The sequence below is a fragment of the Cucumis sativus genome, chromosome 4 (assembly GCF_000004075.3).
Source record: "Cucumis sativus cultivar 9930 chromosome 4, Cucumber_9930_V3, whole genome shotgun sequence".
NCBI lineage: Eukaryota > Viridiplantae > Streptophyta > Magnoliopsida > Cucurbitales > Cucurbitaceae > Cucumis > Cucumis sativus.
In genome coordinates this window covers 304352-315887 of record NC_026658.2, presented here as the reverse complement: position 1 = coordinate 315887, position 11536 = coordinate 304352, and the positions used below count along the sequence as shown (strand labels likewise).

The following is an 11536-nucleotide window of genomic DNA, read 5'->3' as shown; positions in this document are numbered from 1 at the left end:
TTCACAACGACCTACACAAAAGATGATGGAGCTTCAAATAGTTAGTAAAGAAACCATCAAGCCTTTATCTTCAACCCCACCACAACTCAATAATCTCCCTCTTAGCCTTTTGATCAACAAGCCCCTAACATGTATATACATCTTCTCTATTTCTACTACAACCACAATATAAGCTCCGGCTGCAGCCGGCAGCTGCTGAAAGATAGCCTCTCAAAGGCCTTGACTTTTTACTATCCTTTTGCCGGCCACCTTAGAGACGATGGTAACTCCATCAACTGCAACGACGTGGGTGCAATTGTTTCAGAGGCAAAGCTCCGGTGTCCCATGTCAGAATTTATGAACAACTTCAATTTAGAACGTGAAGAGATTTTGAAGTTGACTCTTTCGGATGACATCAATGGAAAAGAAAAAAGATTGAATCCTTTGTTTTGTGTTCAGTTGACTCAATTTGAATGTGGAGGAGAAGTGATGTATGTATTGTGTTCTCACGAAGTTGCGGATTTGGCATAGTTAACCAACTTCATGAATGATTAGGCTTTCATTGCTCGTAGCTCCCGCGAAGGCAATAATCCACCGACCCTGATTTGCCCTCCTCAGTTTAATGGGGCTAGTTTTTTCCCTCCGAAGTTAGAAGGCGGCGGGGAATTAAATTCAAGAACAGAAAGACAATATGAAAATGGTGTTAGTTCGAAGAGATTTGTGTTTAAGGGTTCAAAGATTGCAAGTCTTAAAGGTATGGTTTGTGAAAAAGTGGAGAATCCAACTAGAGTTCAGATTCTCACTGCCTTCATCTACAAAGCTGCTGTTTCAGCAAAGGAATCAGTCACAGGTTTGTTAACTTTAGTTTGGATCAACTTTAAATTAAAGTTATAGCTAATGTGTACGCTTGGATCAAGGATTATCGTATGAGATATCGAAAAAAACCTGTTTTGTTAATAGATATAGTGATGAGTTTATAGTTATAGTCTATAGACACAACTGTTTTGTTCATAGATCAATACATTTTGTTAAACTATTTTTCAAGGTTAAGGATAGGCTGTTGATTTGATGCTATTTTTAAAGTTACATTGCAACAAATATCACTTTTCAAACAATAGCTTTTTATGTTAAACAAAAGCTATGAAAAAGTTGAAAAGATTAGTCGGAAAATTTTCCAAATCTTTTCGCTGGTGCTCAATGCTATGAATTTTGCACATATCCCTTTGTTACTTCAGTCATTTCTCATCTGTTTTATAGTACAAATTAGACGTAAGACACCTAAAACATAAACCTTTTTGTGCTCAGAATAAACAGATAGATGTCAGTTGAGCTTAAGTTAATTTGGTTGACATCATTTCTCCTTTGTTTGTCTAATTAACAAAGCTTAACCGTAAACGTCTTGAGCCTTATTGGACTCCTCAAAACTTTCCAAAACAACTAATTGGAATTTTCTTTGCACTTAAAGCAACAACAAGAAACAATTTAAAAATCAGTTTTAAAGGCATTTTGAATTTGAAGTTGAATTGATACTTTTGAAACAAAATTAGTGACTGTTTTTGTCCAAAGGAAAAAATAACAATAGTATTAAGAGTTTTCATTTAATCCTAAATTCAAAAGGTTATTTTATTAGTTCTTTTAAATAAATAGGAGTTTGATTTCAATTTAATTCTTAAAATTCAAAAGATTACAATTTTAATTTTGCTTACGGGTAATGTTGAGTACTAAACTTTCGAACTTCCATGTTTGAGGTCAATTAGTTAATTTTAAAATAATTAAAAGAAATCTAACTCAGTAAGTTTCACAATTTTTAAATCATTACTAAATTTTAATTTTGAAATTTACAACAAATAAATCTAGTACAAAAAGTTGTAAATCTTAAAGTCTAGAGATAAAAATTGAAACAAAACTTAAATCTCAAAAACAAAATTATAACCTTTTAAAACCTAAAAATCAAATGAAAACTAAACACAAAACCTAGAAATCCAAACAAATATGCGAACTTTAATAGTACTTCAATCCCTTATCTATAATTTTTTTCAAATAAACTTGCAAGAAAAATGGATTTTGTTAAAAAAAAAAAAAAGACTTCTTTTAGGAAACATGTTTGTTTATAATTAATATTTTGAAGGTATGGAATAGCCATTTAGCCCTCAATTTCAAATGAATCTCTTCTCACTTCTTTTCCCTTTAGATTTTGGGTTTCTCCTATCTGTGTTTCTCTCTTATGTTACCAAAACAAAGCATCACATATCGAAAGAATATTCTATGTTCAAAGTTTTTGGTTTTGGGGTCAATTATTGGAGAATTTTCCCATTTGGATTTCTATTGGGATTAACGAAACCTTTGTGGTTAATTTCTTGAATCAAAGGCAATGTGGCAGCAACAATTCTACTTCAAATCATCAACTTACGAAACAGAGTGGATCCGCCATTGCCGGCGACATTATCAGGAAATGTAATCTCTTGGTTCATAGGATTGTCGAGGATGCCGGAGAAGAAGGAAATGGAGCTATGGAACTTAGTGGGTGAGACGAAGAGAAACTTTGAAGAGTTCTGCAAAACGTTTCCAACAAATTACAGAGCTGAAGAATGGGGTTTGCTTCACAAATTACATGCCAAAGAATCAATGGAAGACAGGATGATAAATCAAGAGGATCATAATTTGTATACATGTAGTAGTTGGTGTAAATTTCCAATTTACGAAGCGGATTTTGGAAGGGGGAAACCTGTATGGATCACTGTACCTGAGTTTCCATGGAAGAATATGATTTTGTTGATGGATTCCAAAGATGGTGAAGGGATTGAGGCCATAGTCAGCTTAGACAAGAAGGAAATGGAGGTTTTTCTGCAAAATCAACAGCTTCTCTCATTTTGTGAACTCATAACTTCCACCTCAAATGCTTTTCTAGATTACAGGGAAATCAAATCAAATCAAATCATACACCATGATTATTGATGATTTATGTTGGTACTTTAAGAAAACTTATCTTAGATTTTTCAAGATTGGGGTGTTATGATTTGATTTTAATTACTCCATTATTTTCAATGAAAAATCAACTATTATTAGTACAAAAAAAAGATAGCACAAAACAAACGAACCATTTATTTTGAAATTACTCCGAAAAAGTCCCACGAGGATCGGTAACAAGCTGGCTGTATCTTTTTCACTGCTCGATCACACGCTTAGCCCCATCCAGAGTATTCCTAAGCAGCATGGCAACGGTCATAGGACCTACGCCACCCGGAACCGGAGTTATCCAACCAGCTACTTTACAAGCTTCCTGGAAATCTACATCACCGACCAGCCGGTAGCCTGACTTCTTGGTTGGATCATCAACTGCATTTGTACCGACATCGATAACTGCAGCACCTGGTTTAATCCAACTCCCCTTGATCTAACATCAACCAAACGAAATCACCATGTGCACAAGTTAGTCTCAAAACTAGGATGTTTCAACAAGTCAACTAAATCATATTCCCTACAGTCCTGTTTCTTAATGCTTTTGCAGTTATTGTTCTATCATGCATATGCAAATGGCAAAGTATTGCTTGAAGTACCAACTTTGATGATTGTGCTTTTGCTTAATTCTCTCAAATATTTTTCCCTAACTTGTTTGATTTACCATTGTTGACTGAATAATGAGGTAGATGCTTATTGGGGGAAAAATGGGCGGATTCCAATAACACAAAGAGAGAGAGAGATGATATAAGAAAATTTTGCTGACCACTTTGCATCAAATCATTGAAGATGTGTCATCGTTTAGTTAACAACATGCACTATGTAGAATAAAATTTAAAATTTCTAAGAAAAGTTTTAATTATACCTATGGATCTGACCTTTTTTCGTTTCCAGGACTATTCTAGCACCTATACATATTCCCTAAGTTTAGAGACAAATGCTGATATTCAGATAAAAGTAAAGGGGAAAGAGAAAACACTGAGGTTGTATAGCCAAATTATACCATTTGTGCCTGTCCTGCTGCAGCAATTATAATGTCTGCTTCGCGGATAACACTTTCTGGATCGACGGAACGTGAATGGACGATTGTCACAGTTGCATCTGCTTTAAGAAGCAACAATGAAACTGGTAATCCAACAATGTTGCTTCGCCCCATTACAACTGCTTTCTTGCCTCTGATGCTTATTCCACTTCGCGATAGCAGTTCAATACACCCCTGCACATAAAACGATATCTCAGTGGGCTAAGATATGCATGAAACCAAATATTGAACATAGATAAACAAGGATATATTGCTCTTCTAGCTAAAAGAGATCTATCAAGAATGAGTTGAATGATTTTCTGAGGCTAATAAAACATTCATTATTGCCTTCGGAGTGCAAGGTAGGAACAAGGGATCTCTGCCTTTCATTGCAAGCTTCCCAATGTTCAGAGGATGAAAGCCATCTACATCCTTCTCAATGCTAATTTCAGATAGAACTTTCTCTTCATTTATGTGGTTCGGCAAAGGAAGCTGAACCAATATCCCTGTCAAAGAAACAAAGTTCTTCAAAAATTGTAAATTACTTTTGAGTTCAACAACTTTAGAGATGGTAATTGATATTATTATCAACAGAGTTATGCACGAATTGGTACCTTTAAAACTCTGAAAAAGTACTTTTGAGCCATTTGAAGAACTTTTTTCTTAAAAAAAAAACAAATTGACACAGAAAATAACTTTGAAAGTTACTATAAACACTTATAATATTTTAAATCACTCTAGAAGCACTAAAAGGGTGCTTTTTCTTCAATGAATCACATTGCTTTAGAAAGGTAAAAAGAATCAAAGAACAATTATATATCAGAAATGCATCTTCATTGTACTATTCCAAAAACAGTGGAGACTCCATCGAATTTGAACTACAGCACTAAAATTAGAAGAAATCCTGAGCATAAAAGTAAAGAAGAGATTAACCATGCACTTCAGGATTGGCATTAAGCTCGTGAACTTTGCTGATCAATTCAGCCTCAGACACTTGCTCAGGAAGATCAATCTCAAAAGACTTGATCCCTACTTCCAGGCACGCCTTCCTCTTCATATTTACATAGGTAAGCGAATCTTTTCTATTCCCCACAATCACCACCGCCAGTCCTGGAATCTTCACAAATCCCACACCATATGAAACAAGAAAAATGCTAAAATCAGATAGATATAAAACATAATATCTCAAAAGAGTTGATGGAAATTGTAAGAATTTGACTGGAGCAAAGGAAACTAAACCTTTCCATATTTCTGAGAGAGTTTGTTCACTTCCTCCGTGATTTCAGATCTGACAGTTTGTGCAATCTTTTTGCCGTCGATGATTGTAGCCTTGTGGTCGGATTCGGACGCCATTTTTGCAGGTGAGAAGAAGAAAATGGTTACTACTTCCGAATTGAATTTGCAGCTGCCAGTGGCAATGGCATGTAATAGAGAAGCTGAAATTGAGAAGGATTGATTGTGTATAATCAGTGAGTTGATGCAGGCATGGGAATAGGTGGATGGGCTTGGATTTGGGCAATCTGACTGTGTTTGGCGAGAAATGGGTACGTCCGTGCACAATTTTGTGTGGCCCATTTTCTTCAGCCGAAGAGAAAGGATTCCAAATCTAAGTCATTTGTTTTGGGTAATTACGATGAGCGTGACTTTCTAAAGCTACGGGGACTAAGGTTCCAGATTGGTATCCCAAGACCGCAACCAAAACATATTTATTACTATACTCTTCCCAAAAAAAATTATCAAATTTGGGCCGACATCAAATCACATCCAATTTAAAATTATAGGTGTGATCGGGTTGGATTGTGAGACATTCTCAACCTAACTCATATTTTCGAGTTATTTAATTTCCAACCAGTAAAATATGGGAGTTGTTGTCCATGTGTAGGGTCAAAAAGCAACCACTAAGTAAAGCTATTTTACTTTTCAAATTTTCTTCTTTATCTCTTTTGAATGTGAAATTGGTAAAGTTAATTAATCTCTCTTTCTTTTCCTCCTTACTTTGCTTCTTGAACCGAAGCAATTCCATATAAATACTCAAGCTTTCTCTCCCTATTGTCTATGTCTATTTTGTGATTTTTGATTGAAGATAGAGATGATGATGAAGATGGAAGAGAAGAAGAAGAATCAACCCAGGAAATTTTTAAAGTGGTTTGGTTATAAACAATCACATCCAAGGGACTTGAGAGCAAGATTTTATTAAGAGAAATTTTAGCAATGGATACCAGGTAAGATTTCTTCTACCTCTAAGACTATTTAAAGAAGAGATCTTAATGAGTTTGTTACAAATAATTTTGTAACTAATGGTAACTTGGGGTGCTAAATCAAACCCTATTTATACCAACTTTGTTCTTATAATCATATTCAAAACTTGACTTAAATTTTTATGTTGTTATAAAAGTAAACACAAATTTGAAGTTAAAAGAAAGGCAATAATAAGTGAGAGTGGGAATTTGAGAGAAAAACAATACAACATTTCTTGAATTGTTTTTGTGTATATATACATTATTGAATTTGTACAAGGAACAAACATATATAAGTTGGATTGAAAGATGTATATATATTCTTAGTATTGTATTATTTGAAAACAAAAATTAAAGTAAGAAACCTAGTTTGATTTTGATATTACATTTTTTTTTCATAAGTGTCTTATGAAAACCTTTCAAAGTCATAGTTTATTATTGTAAAACAATATACTAACTTTTACAATGAACGATCATTTAACGATACAGTTGTTAAGAAAGTTTTTTAAGAAATAGTTTGTTTAATCAAACAAACGGTAGTAACTAGTTCAAGTGTGACTCCATGAACCCAAGAACATTATGGTTCTAATAGGATCTTCCCTTTGGTTACGTCTCGTTCCAACGCCTTGGTTTTTTGTTAGGGCAACCTTGACATCCCGATAAGCTTGAGCAAGTTTCTCTCCAACTGTTCTACTTGATGAATCACTACTTTTTTCATGTTGAACCTTCATATTCTCTATGTATGCAAAAAGAAGAAGAGAGAAAGTAGAGTAAATAAACATCTTTGGCCTCCATATTTATAGCCAAAGAAAAAGGCAGGTTTGCCTTTTCTCTTTTCTTCTTTAATATAACTTCTGCCCCTTACCTTAGTCCAAGTGTTGCTCTCTAATTGCAAATCAAAATATTCTTTAATTTGTGAGTGGATTGTGAGGGTGATGTGTTGTTATATGACTACACTATAGCAAGTAGTGGAATATTAGTTTCAATTATAAATTATTCCTCCTCTATAATCATAATCATATATGTAAACTTTTCATTTTTTTTGGACTTTAGAGTATAATAGGTTACTTTTTAATTTGTTTCAAATTTGATATTTTAAGCACTATGGTTGTAAGCTTAAAAGAAATAAAAGGGTAAATAGCAACATGATGTTTTTGATGTCATTTATAGGTACAAAATGATATGATGTTTTTGAGTAAACAAAAAAGGCATATAATCACTCTATCGTATATCAAATGTTTCAATTATATTGATTCCTCATTCTTAATTATATTAATTTTTATTGTATTTAATTATGGCATCCACAAAAATTAAAAAATGACATTTTCTCCAAATAGAAATATGAAATTTCAATTGGAAAAAGTAGATTCTCATCTTATCCATTGGACTCTGTTAAAATGCTTTATGAGAAGTAAAGTTTAGATTCTGTTCGTTTTCACTTTTTCTCCTCTTTTTTGTCTTTATCATAAATAAAATCAAATTGAGATTTTTTTTCTTTTTCTTTTTCCTTTATGGTTTTTTATTTTCAATTTTGTTATTTACACTAATGTTCTTTAACAAAATTGTAATTACAACAATTAATTAACACTCTTAAAACTAAATAGACGTATATAGGTGATAGTCTTTATGTTCAAATCCCCTTTCAATTCCAATTAATCTAAAAGTAATAAATTACATTAATATATATATATATATATCAATTGTGTAATGAGATGAGGCATTATTATATTAGGTTATGTTAAACGAGGAGTAAAAGGAAAGTGTGAGGATATGAATTAAGTTATTTGAAGTTGCAAAAATGTATATGATATCATATACATTATTATAATCTATATGATATAATTATTTATTATTTGGGAGTGTTGAGGGCACCTCAGAGAGCATTTCCAATAAGAATCAATAGGATTCCTTCTTTCCACATCGATCCTACTCGGCATATACGTGGAATATTATTATATAATCCCATTTCACTTCTTTTTTTTTCATTTATTAACTTAACTATTAATTAGAGGAAGATTGTTTTAACTTCTCTAATCATATTTATTATTTGAATAAGTTAAAGAATTCTTTTCTTTTTTAAATCGGGTGAAATTTGCCTAATAATTTTAAACCAAATGAAAATTAACTATATATTTCTATCAAATTTTGTAGTGGCTAGTGGTAGCACTCTCGATCAAGGAGGGTTTTGAAATTGGAGTACTTTGTGTATTTTTCAACTTGATCATAGATTAAGTTTAATTCTTACGTTGTTTAAGTTTAATCAACTCATTGGAAAAGGCAAAGCTAGCTAGATGAGAGAGTCTAAATTAATGTATCAATTTTTATTTAGTCAATTAAATCAAAAATATTCTCGTAGTTAATTAAGACTAATAGTATTATGAATAGGGATTATGATAAGCGAATATCAACTAAAGGAACAACCTAAATTAATGTTTTTCATGGCTCTTCCTAGGTTGATTAGAACTTAGAACAATATAACAAGTTAATATAACATTTTGCCACTTTAGTGTTAAATATAATGGCAATTATACATCATGTCTATTATGGTTTGATACCGAAGCTAGATTAATGATTATACAACTACTAGCTAACAGTGATATAGATCTAAATCTCACAAGTTATCATATCATAGAAATCAACTCTACACCTAATTAGCTAAAATGAATACCTTAGCTTTTCATTTACACGTTGATTAAGAAGGTTAAGTTTCGAGTACATAAAAGAAGATCAAAAGAGAGAGAAAAAAAAAAAAACAGAAATGAATTGCTCTGCAAATGGGTCAAGCATCAAAATTATCTTGTATGAGTTTCTACGTTTTGTTATCAATTTTCTATTCATATTTTTCCAAACAAAGCAAAGTTTTCAAAAAGTTAAAATTATTAGTTGTCTTGGATGGATATTATTAAACTAAAGAAAATGATACACAAGCATCAAAGACGTAATAATATTATATATGTAGTCCAAATACAAAAAAGAAAATATTATTGTTGAAGCAAGAAAGATATATATATATATATATCAATGTTTCTAAGTTGCACCACAATAAGTTTTGAGGGCAGATTGAGCTTTTTGGCCAGCTTCTGTATAGTAGAACTGAAGAAATTGAACATGATCAAATGGATTGAAGAGCAAAGGATGTTGTTCATCTACAAGCTCTTCTGGTGCTTTCACTATGTAGCCTGCCTTTGGGATTGAGAATAACCCAGCTGAGTACCTCACTTCTTCTCCACTCATCATCACTCTATGATATGGAGAATGCAATCTCCCATTTGTCCATGCCTACATGCATATATCTATATCATATATCATCTTTTAACTTTTCTAAGTGTAAAGGGTGTTTATTAAATTTTTCCAAATTTTTGAGATATTTGAAAGTTAGGAACACCTTTTACCAAAACTACAAAGTTGAGGAGGACTAAAGCAATTAATTAATTACCATGCATAAAAGTTATGTTTAGATAATAACAATAATTAAATTAAATTAAAAATCCCCAACCAAACTTCGAAAACAAAAAAATAGTAATAAATAATACAAAGTTTTTTCTGAAGTATACCATTTTTTTTTAATAAAATGAATATATATCAGAAAACAAAAATGAAGTAATATAAGGTTACTCACATGGAAGGAATCTCCAATCATTGCAACAAAGGAGTCTGGGGAAGGTTGAAAGTTAATCCATTTCCCATCTTTGGTTTTTACCTGTAAACCTTGAACATGGTTTTGATATAAAATGGTTACAATGTTCTTATCAGTGTGGGAATGAAGCCCAATTTTTGTTTCATAATTGCTTTCAGTCCCTTTGTATTTCATCACTCTAAGAAGATAGTTTGTTGACTCCAAATGTTCCTCCAAATACTTTTCAACTCCCAAACTCTCCAAAACCATTCTTCTCACCATCTCGTCTAGTTCTGCTAATTGTTGTGAATAGGTTTCCATCACTTTGCTGTACTCAACAAGATTTGTAAGAAAAGGAAAAAAAACCCTAATTAGAAGGTTCAAGACAGAGACTCTTATCATTAATTAGTCATCAAAATTAAGATCACAACTAGTTAAGACATATTTTCGATCGATAAAGGTAAGAAAAAATAAACAAGTAATAACGTATAATATAGATTCAAAGTATGATATAAAAATGAGAAGGAGAAGAGGGAAATAATTAATAAGATAGCATTATTTGTAGAACATATTCAAACCTAAAGGTTGGGTTTCCTTGAGGCCACAAGATATTGGTGAAGTCTTGGACCTTTTGAGGTATGGTGGAATCATCCACACCCATACTTTCAAAAAGTGGAGCCATTGGGTACTGTCCAACATAGCCATGGAAGGGCTTTTGAGAAACATTTCTCAATTTGGTTTCCAAAGGAAGGTTGAAAAGCTCTTCAAGTGCTTCAAACAAACCCTTTCTGACCTCAACAGGCACTTTGTCAAATGAGGCTTCAAAGCAACCAAATTCCTCAAGTGCTTCCTTCACTTGTGCTTTTGCCAACTCCCACTTAGGACCCCCTGATTCTAAATTGGAGAAATCAATTAGGGGAAGCTTAAGAGAGGATTCACTATCCATTCCCTTTTACACTCTTTTATTTTTCCTTCTAATTCCTTTTTCTTTTTTCTAAGTGTTTGGTGGGGAGAGTGTGTGAGAAGAAAAGTGCTTTTGTCCACTTTTTATAGAGCTCATTATTGGTCACAATAATTTATTAATTGACAATTTGAGATTTATAATAATGTGTCGAACAAAAAACATGATTTGAGAAAAATATTCGTTAGCTATAAGTTTAGAAGATTTGAATATCCTAAAATTTTTTTGTTGAATTATAAAGGATGACTATATGAAAGAAATAACAATATAGAAAATCAAAATACATATGTTTACCAACTCTTTGTTATCATTTATTAAAAATATTTATTTAAAAAAGATGAAAGTTATTTTAAATAGGTTTTGTAGTTTCATGAAAACATAGACTTCATAAAAGCTCTACAAAATTACACAAAGTCTATTGGTACTATATATATATTTTCTTATCATAAAATTAAAGTTTCAGCACTAATCTAACTAACCCTATTAAAATTCAAATTCAATTAATACAAAAATAATTTTTAACTTTTAGATTTTTTTCTAAAATAATTCACTGATCTCTCCACAAAATCAAACCAGAAAAAGAAAATGCACACACACATATATATAAACCTAGCTAGTTTATAGATTGGATTAATGTTTTGATTTGTAATTAACTTAATCAAAATGTTAAAAGGATATATAAATATGTGCAACCAAATATGTATATGTGTACTGTGTGCAATAAATGTTGGCTAAAGTAGTGAAAATTTATGGAAAATAGTTTT

At 32.0% G+C, this 11536-nt stretch overlaps 3 protein-coding genes and 1 long non-coding RNA gene across 4 annotated transcripts; 2 read left to right on the top strand and 2 right to left on the bottom strand.

The window, feature by feature from the left end:
* Positions 1-37: 37 nt before the first annotated feature.
* On the top strand, positions 38-3056 carry LOC101216762 (acylsugar acyltransferase 3). The gene is made up of 3 exons (XM_031884085.1): positions 38-504; positions 535-866; positions 2340-3056. Exons 1-3 carry the CDS (start codon positions 130-132, stop codon positions 2932-2934), a joined length of 1302 nt encoding a protein of 433 aa, XP_031739945.1. The 5' UTR covers positions 38-129; the 3' UTR covers positions 2935-3056.
* LOC101208915 (bifunctional protein FolD 2) lies at positions 2967-5574 on the bottom strand. Its single transcript, XM_004152213.3, has 5 exons — positions 5198-5574; positions 4892-5075; positions 4307-4464; positions 3941-4153; positions 2967-3373 (listed from the first exon to the last, which is right to left on the bottom strand). The coding sequence occupies exons 1-5, from the start codon at positions 5531-5533 to the stop codon at positions 3143-3145; spliced, it is 1122 nt and encodes a 373-aa protein (XP_004152261.2). The 5' UTR covers positions 5534-5574; the 3' UTR covers positions 2967-3142.
* Positions 5575-5675: 101 nt separating this feature from the next.
* Positions 5676-7242, top strand: LOC116403347. The gene is made up of 2 exons (XR_004216067.1): positions 5676-6180; positions 6837-7242. It is a non-coding gene; the product is annotated as an uncharacterized LOC116403347 (long non-coding RNA).
* Positions 7243-9118: 1876 nt separating this feature from the next.
* LOC101209158 (probable 2-oxoglutarate-dependent dioxygenase AOP1) lies at positions 9119-10903 on the bottom strand. The gene is made up of 3 exons (XM_004152214.3): positions 10390-10903; positions 9815-10139; positions 9119-9474 (listed from the first exon to the last, which is right to left on the bottom strand). The coding sequence occupies exons 1-3, from the start codon at positions 10755-10757 to the stop codon at positions 9223-9225; spliced, it is 945 nt and encodes a 314-aa protein (XP_004152262.1). The 5' UTR covers positions 10758-10903; the 3' UTR covers positions 9119-9222.
* Positions 10904-11536: the final 633 nt, after the last annotated feature.